General features: G+C 59.1%; 2 protein-coding genes across 2 annotated transcripts in view; one reads left to right on the top strand and one right to left on the bottom strand.

The window, feature by feature from the left end:
- Positions 1-4,136: 4,136 nt before the first annotated feature.
- Positions 4,137-12,519, top strand: P2RX2 (purinergic receptor P2X 2). Its single transcript, XM_083803316.1, has 14 exons — positions 4,137-5,522; positions 5,808-6,147; positions 6,393-6,547; positions 6,994-7,129; positions 8,409-8,480; positions 8,809-8,884; positions 8,989-9,082; positions 9,329-9,409; positions 9,864-10,002; positions 10,632-10,762; positions 10,848-10,938; positions 11,326-11,391; positions 11,463-11,540; positions 11,656-12,519. The coding sequence occupies exons 1-14, from the start codon at positions 5,443-5,445 to the stop codon at positions 11,674-11,676; spliced, it is 1,560 nt and encodes a 519-aa protein (XP_083659442.1). The 5' UTR covers positions 4,137-5,442; the 3' UTR covers positions 11,677-12,519.
- A 521-nt stretch (positions 12,520-13,040) lies between these two features.
- POLE (DNA polymerase epsilon, catalytic subunit) overlaps positions 13,041-19,097 on the bottom strand; it is a 33,065-nt gene continuing 27,008 nt past the window's right edge. The window contains exons 39-49 of the mRNA XM_083803315.1: positions 18,556-18,760; positions 17,865-18,038; positions 17,392-17,517; positions 16,650-16,782; positions 16,338-16,518; positions 15,822-15,953; positions 15,500-15,693; positions 15,072-15,272; positions 13,991-14,116; positions 13,640-13,729; positions 13,041-13,429 (exon numbers count right to left, since the gene is read on the bottom strand). Of these exons, the coding sequence (XP_083659441.1) occupies positions 13,316-13,429; positions 13,640-13,729; positions 13,991-14,116; positions 15,072-15,272; positions 15,500-15,693; positions 15,822-15,953; positions 16,338-16,518; positions 16,650-16,782; positions 17,392-17,517; positions 17,865-18,038; positions 18,556-18,760 (1,676 nt within the window). The 3' untranslated portion in view covers positions 13,041-13,315. The remainder of the gene's footprint in view (positions 13,430-13,639; positions 13,730-13,990; positions 14,117-15,071; positions 15,273-15,499; positions 15,694-15,821; positions 15,954-16,337; positions 16,519-16,649; positions 16,783-17,391; positions 17,518-17,864; positions 18,039-18,555; positions 18,761-19,097) is intronic.

Raw genomic sequence — 19,097 nt, 5'->3', positions numbered from 1 at the left:
CCCGCGGGCCGCGCGCGCCCCGCGCCGCCCGCTTTAAGCCCGCGCCGCCGCCGGCGCCCGCGGGGGTTGGGCCGCGCCGCGCCCGCCCCGCCCCTCCGCGCCCCGGGGAGCCGCGGGGCCGCGCCGCAGCCCCCGGGGACCGGGCGCCTGCTGCGGGCGGGGGGAGCCGCGGGAGCCGCAGCCCGCGCCCGTCGCCCCTCGTCCCGCCCCCGGGCACCGCTGCGCAGCGCCTGGCCCCGTCCCCCTCCCCTCCCCTCCCCTCCCTGCAGGTGTTTGTGCGCCCCGACGAGGTGTCCCCCCCCCCAGCCTGCTCCCCTCCGGGCTGAGCGGCCGTGTTATCGTTATCCCCCCCGGTCCCGGCAGCCTCTCCTGCCGTCAGGGTCGCTCCAGGCCTTGCAGCGTCTCTGCTCGCCCCGGCGACTCCCCGCCTGTCGCGGGGAGCCCAGCCGGGAGGCATCTCCGGGAGGCAGCCCCCGGGCGCTGGCTACGCTCTGCCCGGTGCAGCCGGAGGGCGATGGTCTCGGCCGTGAGGGCACCTCGCCGGCTGCAGCTCAGCCGCTGTCTGCCAGCATCCCGAGGTCCTTCCCAGCGCAGCAGCGCTCCAGCCAGTGTGCTCCCCACCCAGGAACCAGATTCCCCTGGAAGAGCCCTGCACTGTGGCAAGGCTGCCCCCCCCCCCCCCCCCAAGGCCATGCTTTCAAAGCCACTCTCGGGTTTGGTCGTGTCCCCAGATGGCACTCTGCTCTGCTGGGGGCCCAAGGGGTGTTTGCGGAGCCCCCTGCACCTGGGAGCATGGCGAGACAGCGAGGGCTGGCAGGAAGGGCTTGGCAGCAGAGCCGTAGCTTATCGCATCAGGATTTCCCTAACAGCGTGCACAGAGGCCAATGCCACAGGCGAGTGCAGAGTCCGCTCTGCAGCTGTGACATGGCTGCCTCGCGCTGCCCTTGACATCGCCTGAGGTGTCGCAAAGGTCTCCCAGCTGCCATGTCACCTGGCAGAGTCACCTCTGTGGTCCTGTGGAGGTACCACAGCTCCCCGAGAAAAACACGCGATGTTTTTGTTAGGGAGAAACTGGCACAGAAAGGGGCTCTGGGAAAGACTCAGCCTCCCCCGGCATCAGCCCTCAGCTGCCCACCTGGCACCGCAGAGCCCTCCTGCTGCAGCCCGGCTGTGCCGCACCGTGCCCATCCCCCTGCGCCCCATGCACCCGCGCTGCCCCACACCCAGGCTGTGCTCGCAGCCCCGAGGTGCCCAGCAGGAGAGGCCCACGCCGGCAGCATGGAGCAGCAGCCTTGGCTGCGGTGTACGAGCACGTCAGGGACTCTGCCGAGTCGGGCCTCAGTTTGGGTTTGTCTGGAAGATAACGGGGGGTAAGAAGGACGCCCAGCGCTCTGGCCTTCACCCCTGTCCCCAGCCAGCGGGGCTGCGGGGTCGGCCCCACGAAGAGTACCGCGCTGCCAGAGCAGGCGATCGAGGCCCCGCTGCTGGTGCTGGGCTGAGGCTGGGGCCTGGGTGCAGGCTGAGCCCTGGCCACCCCCCCCTTGTCTGGCAGCGCCACCCGCACCCAGCTCTGCTGACGTGGCCCAAGGCTGCAGCCAGGGCTGGCACAGGGCCGAGACACCCGAGTGCTTGCTCTGCCTGTGCTGACAGCCCTGCTGCCATGCACCGGCACTGCCAAGCCTGCAAGGGGCAGTGCCAGCGCTGCCTGTGAGGGTGGCCAGTCCCGGGATGGAGTGCAGGGACAGGCTGGGGTGTGATTTGTTCCCCCTGCGAGCATGCCAGGTCCTGTTTTTTTTTCCCCGTTACGAGAAAGACATTGCCACACTGGAGCCAGGCCAGTGGAGGCCCCTGAGGTGGTTGTCAAGGGAGCAGAGCATGAGGACACACCAGGGGAGCTGGGATTCACTTGGGTGGGGGAAAGGGAGGCTGAGTGGGACCTCACCTGTCCCACCCTCAGGTTGCAGTGGGGCTCAGTCCTCCTCCAAGAGCATGCCGAGGGCATCATGGGCATCAGGGAGATGCATCCCGTGGGATGATGTGCTGGATACCTGGGCTGCATAGGTGGCCGGGTGCCCACAGCCACCAGACCTGGGGCCTCATCTGTGTCCTGGAGCCAGTGCATCCCCTGGCTGCCCCTGCGTCCAGCCTTGCCCTTTGCCCTGGCGAGCCAGCAGAGATAGCCTGCAAGCGTGCGTGCTGTGCATACTGCCTGCCATGTTCTGCCTGTCCCTGCAGAAGAGGCACCCGTGGCTGCAGTCATGGTTCTCCTCACTCTGGAGCTGGGGCTGTTCTGCTCGGAGCAGACTGAGAGGAGCCTGATCTTTTGTGTCCCCGTCATGTGCCCCCTGTGCTCCAGGGCTTGCTCTCTCTGTTTCTTCTGCCCATCTGCATGCTCAGCCACCTCCTCTCTCCTGCCCTGCCAGCTCCCCTGGGTGCCCTTGAAATCCCACATGTGGAAGGGCAGGAATGAGGCCTTGGCAGCCCTTGGTACAGAGCATGTGAAGAGCAGACTCTGAAGGAAAGGGACATTCCTCTTGGATACGTATCCTTTCTAATATAGTTTTATGGGAGAAAGAATTAAAAAGGGGAAATTAGCTCCTCTCTAAAACTTTCCAAACTCCCTGTGCAGAAGCTGGGTTGGGTCCATCAGCTATTTTCAGTGCAACTCTTGGCTGTGGGATGGTGTGGCTTTGGATTAGGCTCCACAGTCTTCTGCAGGTCCTGCATCTCAGGGGAGCCTGGGGACAGTGATCCCTTCTGTCTGTCCTGCAGACCCTCAGCCCCTGGTACAGAGCCACTCTGAGCACAGACCTCCTCCAGGCCTTCCCCGAGGTTCTTGTGCTGCCCTGTAACTCCCTTCCCACACAGCTGAGCATTTTGGACCCTATCCTGGTGTCATGCACTCCAGGCAGAGCTAGCAGCAGAGCTGGGTGCCAGCGCTCAGGACCATCCCTGCATCCCCAGCATGGAGCTGGGCAGCCCAGGCCATGACAGCCTCTTGTCCTCTGTTGCTGTGGACAAGAAGCAGAGGGAGGGTGGGTGTGAGGGGGCAGGTCTCTGTGCGACGCCCTGTTCTAGGTGGGTGAGTGAGGCCTGGCTGACTTGAAACCTGTAGCGAAAGGGCAGGTGAACCAGGATGGGCTATCAGCAGAGGCAGTGTCTCCCGCCTCCAGGCAGGGTGTTCCCAGCAAGAGGCAGGCACGGGGAGCACCCTGGAGGTCCTGGGCAGCCTGTTCTCAGTAACCTTGCTTGCGACAGGGACGAGGTGATCTCCACCCCAGAAAGGCTCGGTGCTGAGCTTCTTGAGCAGCTCCCAGCCTTGGCCAGCCTTGGTCCCTGTTAAACTGCTGTGCCTGAGAAGAAATAGAGAAAGCCCCAAGGTGTGGGAAAAATGAAGAGGAAAGCTCCTCAACACCCCCCCCCCCCAAGACCCCTGGGTTCCCTGTAAGAGGTTAGATAATGATGCTGGGAGGAAATTCCCTTCATCTTCTGCTTTTTCTTAATCCCTAGGCAAATCTCAGTGTCATCATGTACTTGGGAGCTGCCTGGTTTTACCACCCTAGTGAGTACCTTCCTTTAATTTATGGGAACTACTTAGCAGGAAGCAGACTTGCAAGCAGGAGCTGGTACCTTCCTGACATGTATCACCCCCACTTCCAGGTGAAGGTGGAGTAAGGGTTGAGTCAGCAGGACTTGGGTTGAACAACAGCGTGAGAAGCTGCGGCTCAGCAACAGGGGCCTGCTTGTCAGCACGGGTCAAAACTCAGCAGAAATTATTTGGGCTGACAAGCCTGAGAGCAGAAAAGACCGTGAGGCTGGGGCATTTCTGCATCTCTGGAAAACACATTCTCCTTACTTTCCATGTGAAGGATGAAGTACATGCTGATATTTTCATTCCTCTGGAAGGTGCAAAAATAGCTTGACAGAGAAAAAAATTCCCACATGCTTAGGGTTTGCTTAATGTTATGTATATTGTCTCTGACTTACACAACTGTTGCTGATGTGGATTTTTGGGTGCTTACAGCAGGAAGTGCTGTACCGCACTAGGTGAATCATTAATCTGCAGGGTAAGGCTGACAGGTCACAGCGCGCATGTATGCATCACTCCCAGCTTGGGCAGAGTCCGGGCCATGCAGACAGCTCCATGCAGATCACAGCAGCACTCTGGCTCCTTTTGGCGACAGGGCTGTAGCACGGCCACCCTGGACCACAGCCGCCTGTGTCCCATCTGCTATGTTCTACAGCTCAGCAGTAGAATAGAAGTGCAGAACAAGCCTAAAAGCTTGAGGTTTCCTCCTTGAACCCTGCATAGCTACTGATAAAGCCAGTTCCCACGGTTTTGGCTATGGGAGAAGGCAAATTCAGTCAGCCTTGAGATTTCTCCTTCCTGGCCTGCAAGAGGTTAGCCTGCTGTACCCGGGCCCAGGGTTTTTCCTGCCTCAGTCTGATGGAGGCGGCTGTTGCAGTTCCCATCTGTAGGTGCAGTCTAGAAATGGGGCTGTGTGCCTCAAAGGGGCAGACACACAGGCTCACCCTGATCCTCCTCGCCTGCTGATTGGGTCTGGAGATCAGTGGTGACACCCCCAGCCTGGTCTCACCCCTCTCTGGCACCCAGCCTCACAGGATGCTTGACCCACAGTGCCCATGCAGACAGGTAGAAGAGCCGTCAGGCAGTACGGACATCTAGGAACAGGATGCAACAAGAAGAGAGGACAGGCTGCATCTGGCAATCCTCTGCCATCAGCCAACACCAGGCTGGTGGCTCAGCCCCACCATAGAGACACAAGAGAAGACATTGCAGATATTTACCAGTGGCAGGATCAGGCTGGCTGAGTCCAAGGGTGTTAAAGGGTGTCAAAAGTAACATAAGGGCAGCAACACAGAGCAGTGAGTCTTGTAGTGAGCCCAGGGGCGAGGTGACTGTGTTGACACAAGGGATTGCGTGAAGGGGATTGGGCTTGGGAGCTTCCTTGTCCCCATCGGAAGGCGGTGTTCCATGGCTGTGTCTTCACCAGGGCGGTGACTCTGCAGCAGCACTGAGGTGTCATGAGAGTGAACCTGGCCTAGGAAAGCACTGCGTTAACTAGCAAATCCATCCAAACTGTTATTGAAGGAAGAAAGGATCCTGAAGAAAGAATAAATGCTTGTCAGATGATGATTTGTTTATATTTCAGATAGTCACAGCACCTCCAAGAGCCTTTCCAAGCAAGCAGTGTTGTGTACAAGGTAGAAGCCCCCAGATTACACAATAAATCAAAGTCCCTGAGCGTCTGCTGCAACACTGGCACAGGAAAGTGAGTCAGAGAGACCAGGGACACAGCTGGTGTCTTGGTCCTGCCACAGCAGCAGAATGTAGGGTAGACAGGGCCCTCCTTCCACTGATATTGGTGGAAGAGATGAAGACTTGATGGCCTTCAGGGAACAGGAAAATCCATTCTCAGCATGGGAGACCACCTCAAATCTCCCTGTCCAGAGCCAGCAGCTGTGTCCATAAGAAATAGGACGTGGGGTTGTTCAAGGAGGTAACGTTGTCATTGCCCTCCCCCAGTGCTTTGGAGCACGCACTGGTCTCATGCACAGCCTGGGAAGGTTTTTTTTTTGTTTGTTTTTGTTTTGTTTTGTTTTTCCCCCCATCTGTCAAGCCTGCTGTTTGTGCCATTCTCAGACGGCCCTGAGACAGCTTTAGATCAAGGGAGGAAAGGGGTCTAGCAGTCCGGGTGTCCCTTGGTGGGTGTCGCAGCCCCCTCCCCTGGGGCCGGCAGATCTTGCTCACAAGCTCACAGTTTTTTCTCTGGGCCCCTTGCCAGGCTCCTCTGGGTCATTTTGGGTGAGCGACACCCTGCTGCTGTCGCAGGACCAAGACGCCAGCTGTGCCCCGATCTCTCTGTCTCTCCCCAAACTGCAAAACGGGCACCCGCGGGCCTGCTTCCAGCCCCTTCCTGGCTGCACCTGACGCTCTTCTGCTGCCCTTTCACCGGCAGGAACCATCCTGCTGTGAGCGGGCGGGGAGCGACAACCGGCGCACGGCGCAGGGTGGCCCTACTGCCGAGCCCCCCGCGCAGACTTGTCCGGGCCCGCAGGGGTCGCTGCCGAGCCGTGCCGAGCCGAGCCGGGCTGTGCGGTGCTGAGCCGTGCGGTGCCGAGCCGTGCGGTGCCGAGCCGTGCGGTGCTGAGCCGATCCGGGCCGTGCGGTGCCGAGCCGGGCCGTGCGGTGCCGAGCCTTGCGGTGCTGAGCCGGGCCGTGCGGTGCCGAGCCGAGCCGATCCGGGCCGTGCGGTGCCGATCCGGGCCGTGCGGTGCCGAGCCGGGCCGTGCGGTGCTGAGCCGGGCCGTGCGGTGCCGAGCCGTGCGGTGCCGAGCCGAGCCGATCCGGGCCGTGCGGTGCCGAGCCGAGCCGAGCCGAGCCGATCGCAGCGGCCATGGGCGTGCGGGGCTGCCTGCGGGCGGTGAGCAGCTACTCCAGCCCGCAGGTGGTGGTGGTGCGGAACGGGCACCTTGGCACCGCGTACCGGGCGCTGCAGCTCCTGGTCCTGCTCTACTTCACCGGGTGAGTGCGGGCCGGGAGCGGGGCCGGGACCCTCTGCTTCCCGGTACCGACAGCGCTGATGCCCCTGCCCTTTCTCCTGCCCTTTCCCCTGCCCGCCCTTCCCTGCGCGCACGTCCCAGCCCCCTCTGCCCTGCTCTTGGGGCCAAGCTCCTGGCTGGGATCCCCCCATCCCCGGGTTGTCCAAGGGGCGGCACAGGCGGGGGGGCTGTGGGAGAGCGGCAGCCTGTGTGCAGGGCAGAGCACGGTGGGTGCAGGCAGGCTGCTGCAGGCTCTGAACCCCTCATGCCCTGTGCTGCCCAGCAAGGCGTGTGGGTGCTGAGCATACCCACTGCACGCCGTTCTGAGCATACCCACTGGCCCACAGTTCTCAGCGTGCTCTCTGGGTCCTGGAGCCAAGGAGCTGGGCACCACTGGAAGCTCCTTTTCCCATCCTTCCTTCCCTGCAGGTATGTGTTCATCATTCAGAAGGGCTACCAGGAGAGGGAAATGGGTCCAGAGAGCTCCGTCATCACCAAAGTCAAGGGTGTGACACAGTCACCAAGCAAGGTCTGGGATGTTGGGGAGTATGTGGCCCCCCCTGAGGTGAGGCTCTGACCCCCCAGCAACGTTCTGGCCCTCTTATCCCCATCCTGTTCCCTTTGTCGCTCTGGGGTGGCTGCAAGGAGCGGTGCCTGGGCAGCAGCCCCACCCCTCGGCGCAGGTGCTCCCCTGGATGGCGCTGCCCTGTGCAGAGCTCCCTGTGGCGGGATGAACGCTGGCTGCATGGGCACTCCTCTGTGCCCTGCCACCAGTGCCTGGCCAGCCAAGCGCAGCTGTTCCCAGGCCAGTGGGGACTCGCCATGGGCATCAAGCCCTTTTTGGTGCTGCAGGGCAGGCCCAGCCACGTCTGCAGGATTTGGGCAGCTTGCGTTTGGGAGCTCCCCCAGCTCCTGGAGGTTCTCTGATGCCAGCCTACCTGCACAGGCTGCACCTCTGGGCCTTGGCCTCTGGGGTGGAAGCTGCCTCATGCCTCCCACCTTGCAGTGGGGGAGCATCTCGCTGTGGGGAAGGCTCTTCTCAGTGTTTTTGGTGAGTGCCATGAGCCGGGGAATGAGTGTTCAGTCATGCTGAGGTGTTCTAGAAATTGCTTGGTTGAGCTGTGGAAGAGCCTGGTTTGGCATTGGGCACTGCTGGTCTGGACAACACTTGGGCCACTCACCCTGTGTCACCTGGCTGGGATGGAAGAGTTGTCCAATTGCCACTCTTTGGGGTCCTTTTGCGGGCACAGAAGGTCTGTCACAGAGATGAGCACACATCTGTACACGGGTGAGCACCCGCAGCATGGCAATAGTGAGACCCCCCAAGCTAGCCCACTTTGTCCAGTGCAAGGACCATGAGAGGTGTAAGTAAGCTCGAGTGAACCTGGCAGAGCTGGGGGACAGTCAGGGAGGGCTGGTGGCAGGGCCTGATGCTGTGGTTGTTGCTGCCCCAGCTGCGCTTATCAGTGTTTTGCAGTTTCCAAGGGGTGAAGGGTGGCTCAAGCCCATCAGCTGCAGGTCCCAGCAGGACTCCCTGGCACAGTGCCTCCAGCGTCAGCGCCCTGTTCGCACTGCTGGACATGTGGGCTGGGGGGAGGCATTCCCACACCAGTGCTGGGCCAGGGCTTTCGTGTCCCTGTGCGGATGCAGTGTGAGCATTGGTGTGAGCCCACGTGCCCTTTCCAGTGTGTTCCCTGCGTGCACACGTGTGACTGTGTGTGAGTGTGTGAGCATGTGTGTGTGTGCGTGCTCCCATCTGTGTGTAAATACACTTGTACCTCTCCATGTGTGTTCATGGCTGTGCTGTCCTGTGACCGGTATCCTACCTTCTGGCTGCTTTGCAGGGCGGGAGCACCTTCAGCATCCTCACGCGGGTGGACATCAGCCCTGCCCAGGCCATGGAGACCTGTCCTGAGGTGAGGACAGGGGCAGGGGACTGGGGAGTAGCAGTCACGGTGCCAGGGGAGAGCAGCAGGAGCTGCCCATGGGGACCCCAGGACAGAGCTGGTCAGGACTTGCAGGTGGCTGCAGTGCTGATCCCCACAGCTCTCCTCTGCCACTGCCCTTCCCAGCAGGAATCCTGTGGCCTCCCCTGGCCTGGGGGCAGCACAGAGGCTGTGAGCCGGACACCACAGGGGAGGCGAAAAGGGACTGAGTAGCACTTGTCAAGGGAGGGGGAGCAGCAGTGAGCGCAGCTGCTCCCTGCAGGAGGAAGCTCCCAACCAACTCCCCGTCCTGCTGCAGGGGCGAGCGGTTGCCAACGCCACGTGCAGCTCTGACCAGGACTGCGTCCCCAGGGACACAGACACGTCTGGCCACGGTGAGTCATGAGGGATGTGTGGGCAGAGCGGCCTGCCCAGCCACCCTGCCGCAGGCAGGACCCTGCCTGCCGGGATGTGCAGCGCCGGGCACCTGTCCCCGCAGGGGAGAGGACGGGGCGCTGCGTGCCCCAGGCCGGTGGCACCGGGAAGAGCTGTGAGGTCCTGGCTTGGTGCCCAGTCGATGGAGACAGCATCAGGTACTGGTGCCGGGGTTGGGCCCTGGTGGGGAATGACAGGCTCCCAGCAGGTCAGCGCAGGCTCTGGGGTCCTGGCATCTCCCAGGTCCTGCCGGATGCAAGGGGATGCTCTGGGTGTGGCCTCCTTGGTGCTGCTCCAGGGGGTTGGGGCAGGCTGGGGATGCCCCATCCCAGGGTGCCCAGCGTGGGCCTGCCCAAGGTCTGCACTGCTCTGTGGGCAGCCATGCTCACTCCTCTTCCTCGCAGTGAGTCTCTGGCAGAGATGGCATCACAATTCACTGTCCTCATCAAGAACAACATCCACTTCCCCCGCTTTGGCTTCTCCAAGTGAGTATCTGTGGGTACGGGGTACGCAGCCTGGGTGCCCTGCTGCTGGCTTCGGCTGGCCCTGCTATGCCTGCATTGCTTGTAGCTGGGTGTGAAGTGTGATGGGGACAAGGTGGACACCCTCACACCATACACATATGCACATGGGGAGCACATGCAGGGTTAGGCCAGCTCCTATCACTGCTGCCTTCCTGAAAAGGGCAGTGATGGGTAGCGGGGACACTTCCCCTGGGAATTGTGCAGGGGGGAGGGGGAGATGCAATGCGTGGACTGCAGAAATGTGGAGTCAGTGCAGGGCAGGTCTCAGGGATGGAGATGCAGGCAGGTGGCCCTGGTGTCATTAGCTGGAGATATGCTGCTTCTTCCCGTTCCCAGCTTACTGGGTGACGGGGTCCTGTCCAGACCCAGCGCGTGTCCCCTCTGACACACAGGTCTCTGGCTTGGTCTCCCTCAGGGGCAACATTCAGGCATCTGAGAGTGGCTACCTGAAGAGCTGCATGTTCAACACCACCTCTGCCCTTTACTGCCCCATCTTCAAGCTGGGCTTCCTTGTGGAGCAGGCGGGCGAGGACTTTGCGGAGCTGGCTGAGAAGGTGTTGTGTGCTGGGTGGCTGGGTGGCTGCAGGGCTCAGGGTCTCACGGGGTCTTGCCAGCAGGTCACAGGGCACTCATTTCCTGGGGAACTGCTCGGGCGCTCTGCGTGTCACCACTTGCTCCCTGATGCCACAATGACATGGAGGTGGCTAGGACTATGTCCTTGGCCCCACTGCCCTGCTTAGACGCTGCTGCAGGTGCCGGCTGGAGCAGGCAGAGGACAGGGGCAGCTCATGCAGTCTCAGAGCCTCAGGGCTCAGCACTTTTGCACTGCCCCCACCTCTAGTCCTAGCCTAGGTTGTGTTCATCCTAGAACAGGGTGGCATTTGTAGGCTTTGGGCTACAACCCTGTTACCTCCTCTTCACTCACGGGAGCAGATAAATGTGACCCAGGGGAGGAACCTGGTGCTGCTCCATCTTCCTTCCAGGATCTGCAGCCCTCATCCAGCCCCAGCATCCCCCAGTCCTGTGGGTTCTGCCACTCCAGCTCTAGAGTGGCTCCCCAGTGCCTGGCCCACTCAGTTGGGAAGCTCTCTGGGGATGCCATGCCCTGGAGAGGCTGTGCCTGCAGGGAGGCCATGCCCATGGCGTGCTGGCACTGTGCAAGGTCTGCCGGTCCCTGCTGCAGGGTGGGGTGATCGGTGTGATCATCAGCTGGAACTGCAACCTGGACCTGCCCGACGCCGAGTGCAACCCCCACTACTCCTTCCGCCGCCTCGACCCCAAAGGGGCTTTGGCTTCCCAAGGCTACAACTACAGGTGATGGCCCTGTCCCCACAGTGGCCCTGCATCCTTCTCTGGCCCTGCCTTGCCCTCACTGGCGTGTCCGCCATCTCCCAAGCAGGTTTGCCAAGTACTACAACTGGAATGGGACTCGCTCGCGAGTGTTGATCAAGGCCTATGGGATCCGTGTGGATGTGATTGTGCATGGCCAGGTGAGACAGTTCGGGGGTGTGTGATGCGTGTGTCTGTGTGTCTAGTTCTGGGAGTGGGGGCATGCATGTGCGCGACCTCCGCTTTGTGCTGCTGTGGCTACTCTAGCAAAGCAGCTCTGCCTGCTGCTGCCACAGGGCTCAGGCCAGCCAGCAGGAGGATGGGGATCCCGGTTGCCCCAAATGGAAGCCTTGGGCTCTGTCTTGGCTTGGTGGAAGGGGCAGCTGCAGTGCCTGTGTGCATGCAGTGTCCGTCTGGAAGTGCAAGCCTGGTGGCACCACACAGGCATTAGGGCTGGGGTTGGGGGGGTGGGGAGGGTGGAATCTGCTCAGCCCAGTCCTGCTACGGGGGCACTGGCAGGGACAGCTGACCCCATCCCTCTCCGTCAGGCAGGAAAGTTCAGCCTGATCCCCACCATCATCACCCTAGCCACAGCGCTCACCTCGGTGGGACTGGTGAGTATGGGTGCTGGGGGGGTTCAGCCTAGCCACCTGTGCCGGCCCTGACCTCCCCACCTGCCTTGCAGGGCTCCTTCGTCTGTGACTGGATCCTGCTGTGCTGCATGGACAAGGAGCAGCGGTACAGCAGCAGGAAATTTGAGCAGGTATCACCTGGCTGCAGGTGCGGCTGAGGATTTTCCTCTGTAGGGGTCCCGTCCCTGGGGTACCCCATCGGCGGAACAGCCCATCCTGCAGTCCCAACCACCTGCCCCTCCTCAGGTCCCACCGCAGGTAGGATAACTCTTGCTCAGCTCAAGACCATCCAGCCCCCCTCAGCTCTGAGCGACCTGCTTGCCTGTGTGGAGCTGTGCCCATGGATGGGTGGGATGTGCCCTACAGCCACGTGCCACCGCTGCCAGCCCCTGTGAGCCACGAGCCCACCTGCGTGTGACAGTTGTGACCACGAGCAGGACCCAGCAGTGCTGCTGCAGCTTGGAGTCACAGCGGGGCTGCTCACTGCAGGCAAATCCTGGCGTGGGGGGGTCCCAGGGCTGGGCACAGCTTAAGCTGGGGCAGCACCATGGTGCCCTGGGGGCTCCAGCTGCTGCCCTTCCCAGCCCTGCCTGCAGGCACTCTCGGGCCCATCCTAGCCCCCATCTTCCTCCTGGCAGGGCCTGCTTGTGCTCTGAGCCCCACAAAGCTGCTGCTGCTCCACCTGCACCACAGAGGGGGTGAGCCTTGCCCTGGGGTAGCAGCCAGCGCCCAATAAAACACCGCTGCTCAGCATCTGTGCCTGGGGCTCCATGCTGCGGTGGGCCCTGGGGAGACATCAGTGTCACAACTTGCGGGAAGAGGCAGACCTGTGCCCGTAGCCCCTGAGCACTGCAGTGCTGGCGGTGCACGGATGGGCATGTGCCCAGCTGCGGCAGGCAGCGTGGGGGGCCGCTCGTCCTGCTGCCACCAAGGTGGGAGCAGGACAGGGTCCCCCCAGGCCCTGGAGCAGAAACCCCAAGTGCTGCTGGCCTGAGCCCAAAGACAATCTGCAGCAGGCGCCTGGCGGTAACCAGCTGGGGCATTTCTGAGCATAATTCTGATGTTTTTCTGCTCTCATATTACAGCACATCCTCCCATAGCAGCTCAGCTGGGCTCAGGAGTGTCGGGGGGGGGGGTGGTGGGGAAGGGCTGCAGTGGGCAGAGACTCCCAGGGCTGCAGGGCTCAGGGACTCAAGGTCGCTTTGCTTGGGTGGGTGCCCTGCTCTGAGGGGGAGCTGTCATTGTGCACACCCACAGCAGTGCTGCTGCAAGAGGGCACCTGCAATTCCATCTTGCCATTGTCAGAAGCAGGACGAGGCTCCCCTGGGACAGCAGGAGCACAGAGGCTGAGCCCAGGCAGTGCCTGACCTTGGCTGCAGCCATCCAAGACTCAGTTACCAGAAGCAGAGGCTGAGCCAGACAGTAACTTGATTGCACAACGCAGCAATCACATTAGGGGTCGAGTGTGCTGCCCCTCGAGGCCAGCTCATCTTCTCTGGTTCTAGCACCAAAAGGAAGAGGGGGCACAGCTCTCCCCCTGCAGCCTGGGATGTGCTGCCAGGCTGGAGCATGCAGGGTTCAAAGAGGGACAGGTCCTTGCAAGGAGACATCCCAGCTCCCACCGCACAAGAACCAGGTGACAAAGAGAACTATTTATTTATACAAATTCCACATTAAAAAGAGGCACGACCTTGCCTACAGCACAGACACCTGCCCCGGGCAAATGGTCCCCATGGAGCACAGCTCCTGCCCCCCTGTGCTGGGCTGGTGCAGGACAGCCTGGCCCCTCTCAGTGGCTGCTGCTTGCCCTCCAGTACAGCAGGAGGGGCATGCAGCTCACCGGGGCTGGCGTAGTGCACAGCTGAACAGGTCCATAACTGACAGCAGAGACAGGACAAGCCCTGCTTCACTGCTGGAGCCGGGGGTTTGTACGCAGCAGCCACTCAATGGTCTCCAGGAGATAGGCCATGCTGTAGTGCCGAGCGATGTTCTGGAAGATGGTGATCTGCTCCATGAACATCTGCAGGAAAAGGAAGCAGGGAAGGAGGGAGGCTGCCCAGCACTGCCCACCCACGAGCAGGGACACAGGGCCAGGGGGGTAGATGGCAGAACCCAGCAGACAAGCAGTTAGAGGAAAGGCAGAAGAGAAAGTAGGTGGCCCCAGGGGGTGGAGCACCACGCAGGAAGCCACAGGCACAGGTCTGGACCAGGCAGCACAGTACGGGCATACCTGGGAGGAGATGGTGAGGGCAAACTCTCCTGCACAGCTGCAGTACACAGGCATGTGTGTGTCCTTCACACCACGACACTTGTTGCACACCTAGAGTCAAAGCAGTTTTAGGTGGGACAGGAGACAAGACCAAGCCCATCAGCCCACTATCAGGGGCACACAAGTGGCACAAGGGCAGGGAACTGCTGTTGCTGTGGCACAGCATGGGAGCCAAACCCTCCTCCCTACAGCCCCTCCCAGATGCAGGGCTGATCTGCTCCCCAGGAGGAGCCCCGGCCCTCCTGCAGCACCACAGGGTGGCGTGGCATGTCCCCGAGACAAGATCCTGCAGCAGGGTGGCCAAGTGCTCACCAGGTCCTGCAGCATGAAGGCCATCAGCTTCTTCTGCAGGGCTTCTACCAACGCCATTTCAATAGAGTCAGAGTCATACTGCGCCTCACAGTTGGAGCACACCCAGCTGGGCAGCACTGATCCATCCTATAGGCAAAGAGGAAGGCAGTGGACATAATGAGGAGACAGCCAAACAAAGTGGCCTTGGAAAGTCCCAAGCAACAGGATGGTGTATAACCAGCTCTCCAGGGTAAGCTTTCCTCCTGGAGTAGATGGAGCATTAGCCAAAGCACTGGGACAACTTGGACTTGTCACAGGTAGCTAGAAGATGAACAGAAAATGGTCTTTAGGGGTGTGCACTCAGGGGGCCAAGAAGGCCAACGGCATCCTGCCTTGTGTCAGGAATACTGCAGCCAGCAGGACCAGGGAGGTGATGGTCCCACTGTGCTCTGCGCTGGTGAGGCCACACCTTGAATACGGAGTTCAGGCCCCTCACTACAAGGAGGGCATCGAGGCCCTGGAGCATGTCCAGAGAAGGGCTGTGAACCTGGTGAAGGGCCTGGGACACAAATCCTCTGAGGAGCGGCTGAGGGAACTGGGGGTGTTTGGTCTGGAGAAGAGGAGGCTCAGGGGAGACCTTATTGCTCTCTGCAACTACCTGAAAGGAAGCTGTGGGGAGCTGGGGATCAGCCTCTTCTTGCAGATAACTAGTGACAGGACTAGAGGGAATGGCCTCAAGTTGTGCCAAGAGAGGTTTTGTTTGGAAATGGAGACATTTCTTCTCAGAAAGAATAGTCAGACATGAGAACAGGTTGCCCAGGGAGGTGGTGGAGTCACCATCCCTGGGGGTGTTCAAGGAAAAGTTGGACGTGGTGCTCAGGGACATGGTTTAGTGGGTGAGATTGGTGGTAGGGGTGTGGTTGGACCAGGTGATCTTGAAGGTCTTTTCCAACCTTAATGATCCTATGAATATGATCACCAGAACAGGACCAAGTAATGCTGCAAAGCAAAGGGCTTAAGAGAGGAAGAGGGGTAATATGACTGACAGGCATAGAGCACAGCCATGCTAGGACCTCCAGTGTCCACAGGAAAGAGGCTGAACCTGGGAGAGAGCAGGGTCCTTGCACAGGTCTAGGTCCCTGCAGAAGTTGCAGTTCCTGCAGATGACTTCAGGGAGTACGTAGGAGCGGCAAGGGTCCCGAAACTGGGCTTCATCTGAGAACTCGCCCACCTCGATGAGGCGCAGCAGGTCCCTGCGCAGTTTGTTCACCTGGTTGGTAATGTTGGCATCCAGAGACAGCACCTACAAGGGAAAGAGCCAGGTGAACCTACCAGCAGAGAATAGTCCTCAAAATGACAACTCATACCTCCTATGGATGCAAGAGTGCTGGCAGGGAAAAACAAATTGGTTGTACATCTGCAGCACACTCCTGAAGCATAACTGTGGCAAATCAGAGCCACACACATGGACTAGAATTTGAGCCCCCGATCATAAGCCTTCAGAAAAGAGTCCCAGCCCAACTCACTGACCTTGCAAACATATTTGATGAACTCTAGAGCTGGGTTGTTGAGTGGCAAGTAGGAGCCAGGCAGCACTGGGAACAAGTCTGAAGGCTCAGTGGCATTACGAGAACCAGCCATCTTCTTCTTGATCTTCTGGGTGATGGTGAAGAAGCTCTGAGTGAGCTCATTGGCCACGTAATCCTGTGAGAACGTGATCATGCCTACAGAGACAAACAGAAAGCACTTGAGCCCAGTGGCATGTGGGGCCAACAAGGCAGGTGGTTTTCTGCCTAGGGTTAGCCCAGGGCTGCAGCACTGCTACCCCCACGGCCCCATGCTGGGCACTCACCCGGCATGGCCCCTGTCTCACGCAGTGCTTCTTGGGACACCTGGCTAGTGCCTCTCCTCTTGATGGGAGTGCTTCCAGGGGCATTGCGCTGCAGCTCCTCCTTCATGCTGTGGTACACAGCCACGATGTAGGCTGCAGAGACATGAACAGGGCTCCTGGTACAGGCCATGCTGGGGCAGCTGCACCAGCAGCCAGCCTGCTGCAGACTCTCCCAGGCACCAAAGAGAAACAAATAGCCTTGTCCCCTCCCTGGGACAGCTCACACTGGAACTGGAACACCCCCACACAGTAACATTCACAACAGCAGCAGAGGCTCCCTCTGTACTGCCCATGGCACAGCACAGGCTTGGCCATAAGGGGCTCTTGGAATCAACCAACAGGCCCTTCTCAGCAGCCCTGCAGGCATCATGAAGCAGTGAGGAATGTGCATGGTATGGGCAGCAAGAGGGAGTGTAAGGGGTTGTCTCCAGGAGTGCTGTTCAGAGTGGGAGCAGGCAAGGAGCTGGGAGCGCTCACCTGACACAATCATTAGGAAGTAGCTCTGGCAGGAGGCAGCCTGGGGCAGGAACTGCACGATATTCCAGCTGTTCTCCAGCAGCTCCTCCACGTTTGATTCCCCTTCCTCCTCTTCTTCCCCCACCTCCTCCTCTTCCTCACTGTCTTCCTCCTCCAACACTTGCCTCTTGCTGGTATCCTTCTGGAACAGAGCACAATGAGCTATGAGCCAGTGATGTTACAGCAATTCGTTGTACCCAGCCAACACCTCCCCACTCAGTTCAACCCCTAGCCCCTGACTCCTGGGGGAATTGAGCACTTCGTATTTCTTACCTCCCCATAGTGGATGCGAGAATGCACTTTTCCCTTGATGCCTCCATAATTTGCTGGATCCATCCATAGCAGGAACTCCCAGCAGCGGGAGAAAGAAATAGTAAGAGAGTGGAAGATCTCCTTTGAGTGGATGCTGGAGGGAGAGACGGCAGTCACCCACAACATTAGCAGCATCTTCCCTAGTTAAGAGCCTTCTCCATGGGACACACCAGGGAGGAGGTGGTGCTGGCAAGGAGAGAGGAGTCACCTCACTCTTCCAGCTCTGCTTCAAAAAAATGGGCTCTGCACAAAAGGTAGCAGTGTAGTCACCAGCAGGGACACCAAGGGAAGCCATGCCTGAGCCTTGGCTTGTTGTGCTTGCAAAAAGGTGCCTGCTCTAGATGCCTGGACACCATGGCTGGGATGCTGGGAGCCAGACAGGGTATGAGGTGCTGGGCAGAATGCAACCACCCAAGTTCTCCTAAAGATCCCTTCTGGATTGAATCCTACAGGCGTTCTTGGAATATTGCCCACAGAACACAGCTAAGGGACAGATCTCCACTCCAGGCATGAGAGCAAGAGAACCAGGTAGCCTTGTCCCTTCAGTAGTTTTGCAAAAAAAATCAGTGCTGAGGCCCAGCAAAAGGCAAAAATCATCATTCTCTTTCCATGCCCTGAGCCATGTCTTAGCTCAGTCATCCAGGAGCCTTATCTCCAGGCCTGGCTTGCTAAATACACCCCTGACCAGCCAAGTGCACCCCACCTATTGATAATGTACTCCATGTAGCTGATAGCATCCTCAATACGCCGCTTCTTGGTGCACAGAATGATCCGGTTGAAGTTGGCATAAACCACTGAAGAGCCAAGACGCTTGAACTCAGCCACTAACCTGCAGACAGGGTACAGGAGCTAGATTCAGTGTGCAGGAAGTTCAGTGCTCCTGTTCAGCTCCCTGTTAGACAGGGAGCAGCAAGCCAGAGGAGCAGATGGCAACCCACAGAGGACGTGCTGATCGGGCACAGTCAGTATCAAATGTGCTGGTGATGCCATGTAAGGGAGCTGCACCACAGCACACCAAGCAGTACGGTAGGCCTGACCTACCGCCCATCTGTGGCCACTCTCTGCAGGCTGCAGCAGAGAGAACTGTGGGTGCCACCAGCGTCCTGGTCACTAATGCCATGCCATGCCTGTCCCCTTCGCATTCACAGGGCCTGACAAACTCTAGTTCTCACTTACTGTAGGAAAAGCTTCTTCATCATGTTGTGTAGAGTACGGTGCAACGCTGGGTCGTAAAGCAGTGAAGAAGGAGAGCGAAGCCAGCGGTAAAAATGAATGACCTGGTTGTCTGCGTAGATGTTGTGATACTGCGTGATCTCCTTCACCCAGCTCACCACCATGCTCTTCAGAATCCTGCCAGGGAGCAGAGACCAGTATCACCCCCACCAGCCACGAACAGCAGCTTTCTCCTTCCAGGAAGTGACACACTTTCAGATACGCTGGATGATTCAGAATGGGAACTCTGCCAATGCAGAGACGCATGAGCCCTCAACCCAGGAACCACAGGGTAAATATGTGCCTCTATAAACTTGTGGAGCACGAAGAAAGGAGAAACAGGAAAGGGCAAAGTCTTTGCCAACATGCCCTCACACCTGCTGCCTGAGCCACCATGTAGTTCTGACCCAAGATCTTCAAAAGTCTGTGAGAAGATGCATACCCAGGGGGCTGAGCACCCTCTTTTGCCAAGCAAAGGACCTGATTGTCCTGCCCTAAAGGCAGGAATTTTTACTTTAGAGTACCCCACAAGTCACGCCACTGGTAAGAGTCTGGGAAAGGCTAAAACCAGAAGGCAATACGAGGCATGACACTGACGGGACCTGCCAGGATGGAGAACAGACACTCCACATCTTGTTGGCTCCTACAGCAATACCTGAATGTGTTGGAACAGAGGGCAGTTTCATCATAGCTGGCTGGGATGTTGGCAGCTTGGTTCCCTGTCACCATGTCTTCCAGGGATGCCTGCTGAATCACATCAAAGCTGATGCTCATGCTGGAACCTCCTTCCATGTCATTTACGTGATGAGATTGCAACACTGTGTTTACAGCCAGGCTCTGGATGTCCAGCTCCAGACATACTAAGAAGAAACACAACCTCTCAGCAGGCAGGTAGGGCAAAGAACCATCAAGGACACCATCCACACTTCAAGCTCAGCAAGTGCAACCATTTGCCAAATGTGCTTTTCACAAGTTATGAGGATGATGTATAGAAGATGTTGCATTGAACTGTGAGATGCTTTCACATGCAGGTGTAAATATAAAAGCACAGAGCACAAGGTGTGCAACACTCTGATGTCTAGATCAGAAAATGGTGAAAGCCCACACTGTACTGCAGCAGTGTAGGAACTGTGCTGCTCCTCAGACCTTGTTTAACTGACTTTAAAGGATACTCTTAAAACCTGGCGAGACCTCACT

This window comes from Anser anser (assembly GCF_964211835.1).
Source record: "Anser anser genome assembly, chromosome: 18".
Taxonomy (NCBI): domain Eukaryota; kingdom Metazoa; phylum Chordata; class Aves; order Anseriformes; family Anatidae; genus Anser; species Anser anser.
Note: the sequence above shows the minus strand (reverse complement) of the source record. Positions and strands in the feature narration are given on the sequence as shown.